Raw genomic sequence first — 12143 nt, 5'->3', positions numbered from 1 at the left:
CTATTCTTTTCAAACTATTCCAAAAAATAGAAGAAGGAAATTTTCCAAATTCATTCCAGGAGGTCATTATTACCCTGATTCCAAAACCAGATAAGGACACAACAACAAAAAGAGAACTTCAGGCAAATATCTCTCATGAACAGAGATGCAAAAATTCTCAGCAAAATACTAGCAAACCAAATCCAACATTACATTAAAAAACATCATTCACCAGGGGCACCTGGGTAGCTTAGTCAGTTAAGTGCCGGACTTCAGCTCAGGTCATGATCTCACGGCTCATGGGTTTAATACCTGTGTTGGGCTCTGTGCTGACAGCTCAGAGCCTGGACCTGCTTTGGATTCTGTGTCTCCCATTATCTCTGCCCCTCCCCTGTTTGCACACTTTCTCAAAAATATATAAACATTAAAGTAAATTAAAAAAAATCACTCACCATGATCATGTGGGATTTATTCCTGGTATACAAGGGTGGCTCAATATTTGCAAATCAGTCAACATGATATGTCACATCAGTAAGAGAATGAATAAAAACCATATGACCATTTCAATAGATGCAGAAAAAAAAAGCATTTGACTAAGTACAACATCCATTCATGGTAAAATTCCTCCACACAGTAGGTTTAGAGGGAACATACCTCAACATAATAAAGGCCACATGTAAAAAACCCACAGCAAACATCATACTCAATGGGGGGAAACTGAGAGCTTTTCTCCCAAGACCAGGAATAAGATAAGGATGTCCTCTCTCACCATTTTTATTCAACATAGTACTAGAAGTCCTAGACAATCGGACAACAAAAAGAAATAAAAGTCATCCACATTGGTAAGAAAGAAGTAAAACATTCACTATTTGCAGATGACATGATACTATATATAGAAAACACAAAATATTCCACCAAAAACTGCTAGAACTGATAAATGAATTCAGTGAAGTTGTAGGATACAAAATCAATGTGCAGAAATCTGTTGCATTTCTATACACTAATAATGCAGCAACAGAAAGAAATTAAGAAAACAATTCCATTTACAGTTGCACCAAAAACAGTAAGATACCTAGGAATAAATCTAACCAAAGAGGTGAAAGACCTGTATTCTGAAATTACTTGATGAAAGTAATTGAAGATGACACAAATGGAAAGACATTCCATACTCATGAATTGGAAGAACAAATATTATTAGAATGTCTATACTACCCCAAACAATCTACACATTTAACACAATTCCTTTCAAAATACCAACAGCATGTTTCACAGAACCAGAACAAACAATCCTAAAATTGGTATGGAACCACAAAAGACCGTGAATAACCAAAGCAATTTTGAGAAAGAAAAGCAAAACTCGAAACCTCACATTTCCAGATTTCAAGTTATATTACAAAGCTGTAGCAATCAAAACAGTATGGTACTGGCACAAAAATAGATACATAGATCAATAGGACAAAATAAAAGCCCAGAAATAACCTCACAATTATATGATCAATTAATCTTTCACTAAGTAGAAAAGAATATCCAATGAGAAAAAGACAGCCTCTTGAACAAATGGTGTTGGGAAAACTGGTCAGCTACCTACAAAAGAATGAAACTGAACCACTTTCTTACACCATACACAAAAATAAATTCAAAATGTATTAAAGACCTAAATGTGAGATCTGAAGCCATAAAGATCCTAGAAGAGAACACAGGCAGTAATGTCTCTGACATTGGCTGTAGCAACATTTTTCTAGATATGTCTCCTAAGGCAAGGGAAACAAAAGCAAAAATAAACTTTTGGGACTACATCAAAATAAAAAGCCTCTGCACAGCCAAGGAAACAATCAACAAAACTAAAAGGCAACTACTGAATAAAAGAAGATATTTGCAAATGACTTATCTTATAAAGGCTCCATATTGAACATATATATAAAGAACTTACACGTCAACACCCCAAAAACAAATAATCCAATTAAAAAATGGACAGAAGACACGAATAGACATTTATCCAAAAAAGACATCCAGATGTCACACAGACACATGAAAAGATGCTCAACATCACTCATCATCAGGGAAATGCAAATCAAAACTATAAGGAGATACCACCTCACACTGTCAGAATGGCTAAAATCAAAAACACGGGAAACAACAAGTGTTGGCAAGGATGTGGAGAAAAAGGAACACTCGTGCACTGTTGGTGGGAATGCAAAGTGGTGCAACCACTCTGGAAAATAGATGGAGTTTCCTCAAAGTGTTAAAAACAGAACTACCCTATGATTCAGCAATGGCCCTACTGTGTATTTACACCCACAATACGAAAGGCCTGATTCAAAGGGATAAATGCATCCCTATGACTATAGCAGCATTATTTACAATAGCTAAATTATGGAAGCAGCCCAAGTGTCCATCAATTGATGAATGGATCAAGTGGTATACATACATACATACATACATACACATATGTGTATATTGCTAAGCAAATTAAGTCAGTCAGAGAAAGACAAATACCATATTATTTCACTCATATGTGGAATTTAAAAAACAAAGCAAATGAGAAAAAAATAGAGACAAACTAAGAAACAGATTCTTTAACTATAGAGAACAAACTGATGGTTACATGAGGGGAGGGGGTGGGGAGATGGGTGAAATAGGTGATGGGGATTAAGGAGTGCATTTGTGATGAGCACTGGATGATGTATGGAACTGCTGAATCAGCATATTGTACATCTGAAATGAATATAACACTGTATGTTAAGTATATTGGAATTAAAATAGAAAAAAGTAAAAAAAAAAAAATAGACCAGTCAATACAGGCACAATGCATTGATTTGCTTATCATGGCTGGTCATTTGCTGTTTGATAGATATCAATAAATCCAGGTAGACAGTGTGACAAGCTTCAAAAGTATTGAACAATCTGGTCTATTTTCTCCCAATAAACTATTGTAAGTTGATGGATACAGATGTCTGGAAAAAAAAGGACTGGAAATTAACATGAAAGAGAAGTTTTTGTTTTTTGTTTTTTTTTTAGGTTTACACTGGAGATATAAAATTAGCAATAAACTTGAGGCCGATGAAAAACTTGGCCAAATAACAAACATTTACATTTTTCTAGCTCTGACATAAGACACTTAGAATTAATTAATTTAGAGCACACAAGATTCTTTTAAAGGACCTTAAAAATGATCCAACTGAGTGCTTTTCAAGTTTCCTTAAGCTGTGGAATTCTTGGTTTAAATATCAATCAGGAAGGTCCCTGTATAACATCAACTATATCACAGTTGCTCTGTTTGCAGGGCAAAGAAAGAAGGAAAGAGGGGGGTTGGGACCCTTTCGAGGGGCCCCTGACAGTTTTAACCAGTACAGGTTAAAAATCCATGACCCTGTAATATACAGGGTTTTTGGAATTACAAAATTCCAAACCTTGCAGAAATGTGTACTTTAAAAATGTGCAAGTTTCGCCTTTACCCTCCACTTCTTCTCTACCTCTACCCCAATTTGATTCTTCAGAAAGAAGTAGTGGTGATAGTTTTATGTGTGTCTTTCTAGAAGTGCCTCCCTCTCCATATACATATATGTAAATCCTTTTCTGTCCTTGTTCTCCTTAGCCAGCTCTATATTTTCTTTGACTGTAGCACTTAACACTTTCCAACACCCTACTTTATTTATTTATCACTTTGAAGCCAAGGATATTTGCCTGTTTTGTTCACAGACATTTCTCAAGTTCCTAGAAGGATGCTGGTGTGAGTAGGCACTCAGAAATATTTCTAGAATTAATGAAAAAGGAAGAATCAGGATTAGACAGAGCAGAGAGGATTTTTAGAGCAGTGAAGCTATTCTCTATGATTCTACAATGGTAAATACATCCAAACGTTGGAATATTACTTATGCAAAAAAATGAGCTACCAAACCACAAAAAAGATATAAAGGAAGCATAAATGCATATTACTAAATGACAGAAGCTGAAATGAAAAGGCTATTAGAAATGAGGATGTTTGGTATGAGAAACAGAATCATACTCTGAGTTTCTGAAATGGTATGCTTCCCACATTTGTGGCTTATTTTAATGGTGGCATAATATTTTAATGGCTATTGGGTAATTGATGTGAATGTTTCACATGAAAAATGATGTTCCCATAAAGCAATTTATTTTTAAAAGTGCATTGAACTTTTTTTAAAAAAAGAAAAAAATTCATTTTATGATTTCTTACTGATCTCTAATATGGACAGGGCAAAAATGTGAGCAGAGGAAACATAGGAATTTGGTGTCATTTACATAGTTCTTTTTCTCTTACTCCAAATGGATCTTCCAACAAATGACATGAGATTCTGTCTGCTTTAGAGACTTATCTGCTGTTTGTAAACACACAACTCTATGAATATAGACTGTGACACAAATAAATACCTTCCAAATTATCAATACCTGGACTCCTGGTTGCCAATTATGTAATTGCCTGCGTTTTTGGAAAAACACTTTAAAATCCTCCATCATCTGAAGTTTGATGGTTGTTGTGGATCAAACAAGAGGAAATTAATTTTTTTTTGCCTTTTCCTATATTATATCAAAACTCTTTTCAGTTTCCTTGGCTGTCAGCTCTTCAACATCAACAGAGCTCAGAAATATGGATTTGCTCAGTTTTTAAGTGAGATTTGATGATATCCAGGGACCATTTTGTTTCCCTACAGGGCATATACTGCCAGTTTCATAATGGAAGCAAACGGAAAAATAACATTCACTTCCTGAAATTTAGTTTGTGGCAAGCTGGATTGGAATGTACTCCTGTGCTGTTGACAGTCAGTGGCTCAGGACCTTTTTGTACAGCACTGTATGCTTTGGACTAAAGACAACCACCCAGACAACAAGGGATTACTACTAATAATCTCCGAGTACGAGCTTCCCTAAAAAAAGATTAAGAAATACTAACTACAGATATAAGAGTATAATGCCATATCTTTCTATCTTAAAAGTAATACATTTAGAAGAATATAGCTGAGAATATTATATCTCTCACAACAACTACTTCTGTACCTAAGACACCTCCTCTTTCACTTTCTTCCCTTCCTCCTTCTTTTTTTTTTTTTTTAATTTTTTTTTTAACGTTTATTTATTTTTGAGACAGAGGGAGACACAGCATGAATGGGGGAGGGTCAGAGAGAGAGGGAGACACAGAATCTGAAACAGGCTCCAGGCTCTGAGTGGTCAGCACAGAGCCTGATGTGGGGCTCGAACTCACGGACCGTGAGATCATGACCTGAGCTGAAGTCGGACGCTCAACCGACTGAGCCACCCAGGCACCCCACTTCCTCCTTCTTTTAATGTGGCTGCCTTTGGGTGAGATATATCAAAATGCACTCCTGTGCATTTTTGCTCTATTATGTATTTACTTTTACTTCTGTTTATTTATTAGCAAGGTCTTTTTAAACCTATTAGAGACATATCCAAGGTGGGCACTATATTAGGGGAACTGACCATTTCAAGGGTTTGGACGAGTCATTTGATATACAGGCAGATAATCACTCCTGGATTTCCATACAAAATAGCCTGAGTGTACATATACTTACCAATTTTCCTTTGTACTGTCTCCTAGTTGAAGATACTTCTCATTCATAGATATATGTCAGGTAAACCAACATGCACATAAGTAGCACACCATTTTGTTCAAAAGCATGGTTAAGGCATTTTTCTTTCTTTTTTCTAATGTTTATTTTTTTTGAGAGAGAGAGAGAGAGACAGCGTGAGCGGGGAAGTGCAGAGAGAGAGATGGAGACATAGAATCTGAAGCAGGCTCCAGAGCTCGAGGCGGGGCTTGAACTCACCAACTGTGATATGATGACCTGAGCTGAAGTCGGAAGCTTAAGCCACTGAGCCACCCAGGTGCCCCAGGGCATTTTTCCTTATCTATTTGAATGTTCAAAGAAAATAAAACTTGTCCTTCTTCTCCTCCTTCTTTTTAGAAGTAGCTTTTGAAAATATAACTAACGAGAAAAGAAGTTATGTGATGTTCTCTAGTGGAACTTTGCAAACAAGTAAGTTGTATATTTAAGTGCATAACATCTTTACCAGTGATGTGGTTGCCTGCCAGGGTGTTGCAGCTACTCTACTGGGGATGAACAAGGACAGTAATCTGATGTTAACTCAAAAGAAGAGTTTGGAGGGGATCTTTTCAAAAGGATTTGTAAGGTCTTCCTCTAGCCATATTATTTAAATGTTTCTCATGGGACATTGAGGATGACTGGAACCAGGATAGGAGTGACAGGAGAAGGTTAAGAGGAGAATCTGGTCACCATTATATCTATCTTCTTTTGACTAAAGTTCACTCTGGAAAAATGGGAATTGGCAGAGAGGTAATCTAAGATAAAGTCCAAAGCACCAAGAAAAATTCTCTAGAAAAGTTTTCCCTACCAAGGAAAGCTGTTAGGGAAAACTGTCCTTCAAACAGGGGCCAAGTGGACCATATCAATGAATAAGACACCAAGGAATTTGCAATATTTTCTTATTTGCTGTTTCTCCCTCTGAAATTGTGTGGAAAAGCTTTAGGATTTTCCTCTGTCTCCAAATCTTACAACTCTCCTCAGGGATAAATGATCCTAATCCCACAATTACCAATGTATTTTAAAAAAGAAGGAAACCTCCTCCAGAACCACTAAATGAATGGGTTTTATCATCGTCCCTCAGGTTAGACCAACCGAGGACAAAGAGGTAAGGGCTGGGTTGGCTTTGCCTCCTTGGTCATGCCAACATGAGGTTGGAGTTGACTATATGCAAACTTTCAATAAGAAATCTTTATTTGTAATTAATTATGAAATAACAGCTGCTTCTTGATTTTATAATAAACTTTTATTTTTTTGTATTCTTATATCTGTTCAAGTTGAAAAATCAACTCATGTCGGTCTATTAGAGAAAGGAAGATATTACTAGCTTTAAAATTAGCTTTCTGCAAGTCAGGCTTGCTGATATGCTTTACAGATGGGATGTATTTTCACCCCATCAGGAAATACTTCAAAGCAAACCAAAGCAGCGTTGATGGGTTCTTGTAAGCTTTTATATCATCCTTTATAGAACACCAGTGATGGGCCAGATTTTCAAGGATTTATTTCAATATCATGCATTTCTGGATTCTTTTAACCTCTAATTATTTTTGTTCACATAAAGGAATTCCAGTGATTCAGATATTTAAAATACCCTTTGGCTAATGAACTAAATTCCTTCAGTCTTGTATATAAATACAATCAGTCAGTGATGTCAGACCATCACTCTGGATATGAATATATAACTTTCCATGGTTGGCTAACCTGCACCCACACGAGAGGCCTATAAGACCAAGGAGAGAATTACTGACTTGGGAATAACAGGCTCTTTCATATCCAAAATGACACTGCTGACCCAACCTCAATAAGACCTGGGGTTTGACAATTTTTCCAGACATGATGATAGATTTGTGCTGCTCTATTTATACTCCATTGCCTGTCCCGCTGTGATTAATATCATGCAATAATAAGATGGTGGGCTATGGATAAGAATGGTATCTCTGACCTTGACTCACCTAATACTGGATTCTGTTGTGCTGTGACTAGTGAGGTTCCTGTTCTTTCAACACAGTTTATTATTGAAGTATTAGATTGAACCACATTAAAGTGATGTTTTTGCAGGTCAGAGTAAGGAAATCAGATATCAGTTTTTTTTTTCTTCATATGATTCAAAACAATACCAAAAGAACTTCTTTAAAGGTTGTTTTATCATTTTCTTGTACTATAGACATTATGACATCTGTCTAAAATTATTCTTAATACTTTGTTGTTGTTGTTCTTGTTTCCTGCTGGTTATTTATCTTTTTAACTCTCCCTGTTGTAGAAGTGGTTTTTATGCTTCTTCCCTTTGCTTCTTGATTGCCTTGAATTATTCAGCAAGAAAGACCAAATATGCCTCTTTTACACCCACAACACATTAAACATAACACAGTTTCTAACCCTAAATCTTTCTTTAATAAATTTCTAAGAAAAGAAATGTGATATTGCTGAGCTGAGTGATCTCATGACAGCAAGCAAAACTGTGTCAGCCAGATGACTGCTGGCTTTCTTCTGAATGGTTTACACAATCCCTGGAATAGTAACAACATGTCCCCTGCAGTCAGTACGAGTCCTTTCTCAGTGGATGTATTTACAGTGAGTCATATAAATCTTCAATCCCTCACACATATCTCTGTGCAAGGAATTTTCCAGGAACTTCCAGGAAGTTACAAAAATGTGAACAAATTCCAAAATGTCAACTTAAAAAAAAATAGACATACTCAGTTCTAGGTCATTCCTGGCAGGAAACATCAAAAGAAAATACCTTTTGATTCTTGTTTGTTTTTAGTAAAGATGATGGATTCCTTCAATATTTTGGAAAAAAATCCCAAGCCACTTAGTTAACTCTCAAAGTCCTCAAATAATTCAAGGCAATAAGAAATAACATGGGTTTTTAACAACTGGATGCTTGAAGTAACTGTGAGACTGCCTTACATTTTCACAAGATTAAAACTCACTCTAAAGCTTCAATGCTTTAACCTAAACTTAAAAAACAAAACTATTCTGGCAGGTGGAAATGTGTCTAACTTTATATTTGCTACAGGTTTCCTTTTTTAAGCTGGGAAATTCATGTAACCTCATTTCTATTAAGTTCTCCAACCTGTGCATTAAATACATAGAATATTAGTGAAATGGGAAATCATAAAAAGTTTGTGTTAATTGAGTTTTATTGACTTTACCTATTCTCAAGTCCTACTATACTTAATTGTCCAAAACTTATATTGAATATGAGCAATACCGCTTTTATTGTCACTCTTTAAAAAAGTTTTAAGACTCCTAATCAATAAATTATTGTAAACACTTCTGAAAATGTCAGATTCTACAGACACACAGACAGTATTTGTCATTACCAAGTCCTTGTGAGCATTAGAATACATTCCTTTCCCTTTGTTAGCATGAGAATACATTCTTTCCTCTGATTTGGAGTGGGAGAAGGGATAGAAAGTAGAATATGGAAAATGGGACCTTCCTAGTACCATCCCCTGAGGGGGATGACAGTGGGTGGGTGAATATGAATTGGACTCATTATTCTTCAGCTGTGTTTCTTTCTGAAAGATGTGCTGCCTAGCTTTTTCTACGTGGGCATCGCCTGTGAAAAGCTGTCATGCCCAACAAGTGGTCCAGGACCTTCGTCTTAATCTGAAAGGAATAGCATGGCTGTTAAGTGAGAAGAACCGCAGGAAAAATCTAATTAGCCTGATAGTGCCTTCAAAATATCCAAACCTGTTCAACCCACTGCCAGAAGGATGAGCTTGCCCTGGGCACTCTTTCATTTTAGCACTTGTGCCTCAAACCTATCATCTTTTTCGGTACCAGGGCACAAAATTTAAGAAGCACCAGAAAATCTAGTGGTCAAAATAAGTAATATTTTAAGAAATCAAAATTAACACAAAAAGTTCATAATGAACAAAATATCAAAATTGTAAGTGGAAACATGATCAATATTACTTCATATTCCTTTTGCCTCTGCTCCAATATGACTTAGGAAGACATACTAATCCTTTCTTTACTTAAAATTTTGCTGAGCTTTTTTGGCACCTCCTTAAATTGTGCACCCAAGGGATGCCTCAGTTCCTGACATCTTTTACTTTGTTCTCTGTTTTCTGACTAGCTCACACTGTTACTGGTTCCTGACATACATCATCTCCTGACTATGATTTCACTTTTTCCTTTCTATAATTTCCAAGAAGCCAGGGACTGTGTCTGTTTGGGTCATAGCTGAATCTCACACAAAGCTGAATTTTTAGTACAGTGCCTGGCGCACGGTAATTGCTTCATAAGTGCTATTGAATGAATGGGAGAAAAATGTCCTGGGGCTCAATGCTGTACATGGCTTCCTTGCATTATTATGTGGATGAAAAAAATGTCTCTGGCTGCACCTCTACCCGAGAGCCTGCTTTGGGAAACACAGACCTCTTCCAGAATTTTCCTAAACACTAGGGACAGGGAATCAGGAACAATATATTTCAGGTCTGAAAAAGTCAGAGTCGGTGAGCTTAGGTGTACCTAAGTAGATTCAAATAGGAATCAAAAAGATGATTGACCTTATTGGGGGGAAAAAAAGCAATTAAAATAACCTAAGGGTGTTTTAAAATGATCTATTTTACAAAAAATCCAGGGTATGGCAATTTTTATGATTTGAGCCTTTTTGTTTCTTCCCCAGTGATAGTTGAAATTTCTCAAGTTTAGGGTATTCGAAGAACTTACCTTCAATGGTACACTGATCAGGGATTGGAATCTTCTTTCCGATTTCCACAGCATATGCCTTTACTTTACTGAAATTTTCCTTTAAGTGCAAGTAGAGCTTATCTTGGTATTCTACAGGACTTGCAGTTGTTTCTGGAGTTTCTTCCTGGCAGTTTTCTTTAACTGTCTCTGGCAAATTCTCTGATTCTGTATGTATAATACTTGGGTGTGAAACTGAAGAATTTCTCAGCTGTGATCTGTCAGAGTTTGCCTTAAAGGGCAACTTGTCGTTTCCTTGGCTAAGTGGATCTGTTTCTGAAAGAATGATCCTAGCTGGCATGTCTCCACTCTCTACAATTTCCCCATCATCTGAACTCATGCTCTTTGTTAGCACAGTGTGCAAAGCCAAACTCTTTGACCTGCAATATAAACAAAAAGCGAAGACAGGCAAAGAAGTTGAGCTAGCATCCACTGAGAAGGAAAAGAAAGGATAATAACAGTGGGGAAAAGTTACTTCCTCTAGAAAGGGAGACCATAAATTGGTGTTACAAACAGATTTGATAAAACACATAGACCAGCAACAAGTTATGTAATAAGCCAAATCTTTGAAGATCTAGGCCACCTCCAAAAACAAAGATTTAAAAATCAATTTCATGGCAAAACTAACTGGAAAATGGTGGACTTATACACTTGTATTCTTTTTTTCTACTTCGGAGTCTGCTTTTTCATCAGAAAACAAGAGAAGCTTCTGATAGTCATTCTCAATATAACATTTATGTTTAAAAAGTATTTTTAAAAAATAAGCCACAGGTTTGTTTTCCATTTGTTTTCTCTCTTTCTTTCTTTTCTTTTTTTTTTTTTTTGAGAGAGCACATGAATGGGGTAGAGGGGCAGAGAGAGAGAGAGAGAGAGAGAGAGAGAGAGGGAGAATCCCAAGCCCATTCCACACTCAGCATGGAGCCTGATGCCTGATGCCTGATGCTGGATCAAGCCCAGGACCCTGGGATCATGACCTGAGCTGAAATTGGGTTGGCTGCTCAACTGACTGAGCCACCCAGGAGACCCTGTATTTATAGCAAGCTCCTTTGGATAACAGAAGCACTGTGAATGCCATTTCATTCATGAAAAGACGGGACTTTGGGTGCTATAGGTAAAAGATATTTAAAAAAACACACCGTGATAATGCGATAACAAAACTAACAGCAAACACAAAGTGCATACTTTAAAAAAAAAACAGCCAAGCAAAATTTATACCTGTTAAATCTAATGTCTTTTCTTTCTTCCTTAGAAAATTGGCCCAAACTATATCTTCTTATAGAGCTAGGAGTATTGCTCTCAGCATTTATTTTGTCTTCAAAAGCCTGTATTTTAACTTGGAGCTTTTCATGGTCTTCATCTTCAGCTACAGTGAACTTGATTTCTTCCAGCTTCTCAGGGAATTCAATTTCATTGCTGGGTTTTCTCCTAAAAAACCAAAAATCATTGCATTAGATGTGGTCACATATACCCTCAGAACAGTGTTACTCTCTATTTAACTGATTCTTGTTCAAAATAGAAAAAATTATTTAATACATCTTTTAAGTTTATTTGAGAGAGAGAGAGAGAGAGAGAGAGAGAGAGCGAGCACATGCAGGGGAGGGGCAGAGAGAGAGGATCCCAAGCAGACTCTGCACTGAGCCTGGTGCGGGGCTTGAACTCACAAACCATGAGATTATGACCTGAGCTGAAACCAAGAGTGGGATGCTTAACTGTCCAAACCAACCAGGTGCCCCTGATACATTTTTCATTAGTCATTTAACAAATATTTATTGAGTAACTACAATGGATATAGGGTTTGTTTTTAAGATTTTATTTTTAAGTAAATTCTATACCCAATGTGGGGCTTGAACTTACAACCCCAAGATCAAGAGTTGCATGCTCCAC

At 36.6% G+C, this 12143-nt stretch overlaps 1 protein-coding gene across 1 annotated transcript in view; it reads right to left on the bottom strand.

The window, feature by feature from the left end:
• VEPH1 (ventricular zone expressed PH domain containing 1) overlaps positions 1 to 12143 on the bottom strand; it is a 245087-nt gene that overhangs the window by 101319 nt on the left and 131625 nt on the right. Inside the window, 2 exon segments of the mRNA XM_019440365.2 lie at positions 10242 to 10639; positions 11475 to 11684. Of these exon segments, the coding sequence (XP_019295910.1) occupies positions 10242 to 10639; positions 11475 to 11684 (608 nt within the window).

Source organism: Panthera pardus, unplaced genomic scaffold (genome assembly GCF_024362965.1).
Source record: "Panthera pardus isolate Hobbes unplaced genomic scaffold, ASM2436296v1 HiC_scaffold_16, whole genome shotgun sequence".
Classification (NCBI taxonomy): Eukaryota; Metazoa; Chordata; class Mammalia; order Carnivora; family Felidae; genus Panthera; species Panthera pardus.
The sequence above is the reverse complement of the archived record's forward strand: the minus strand, read 5'-3'. Positions and strand labels throughout refer to the sequence as shown.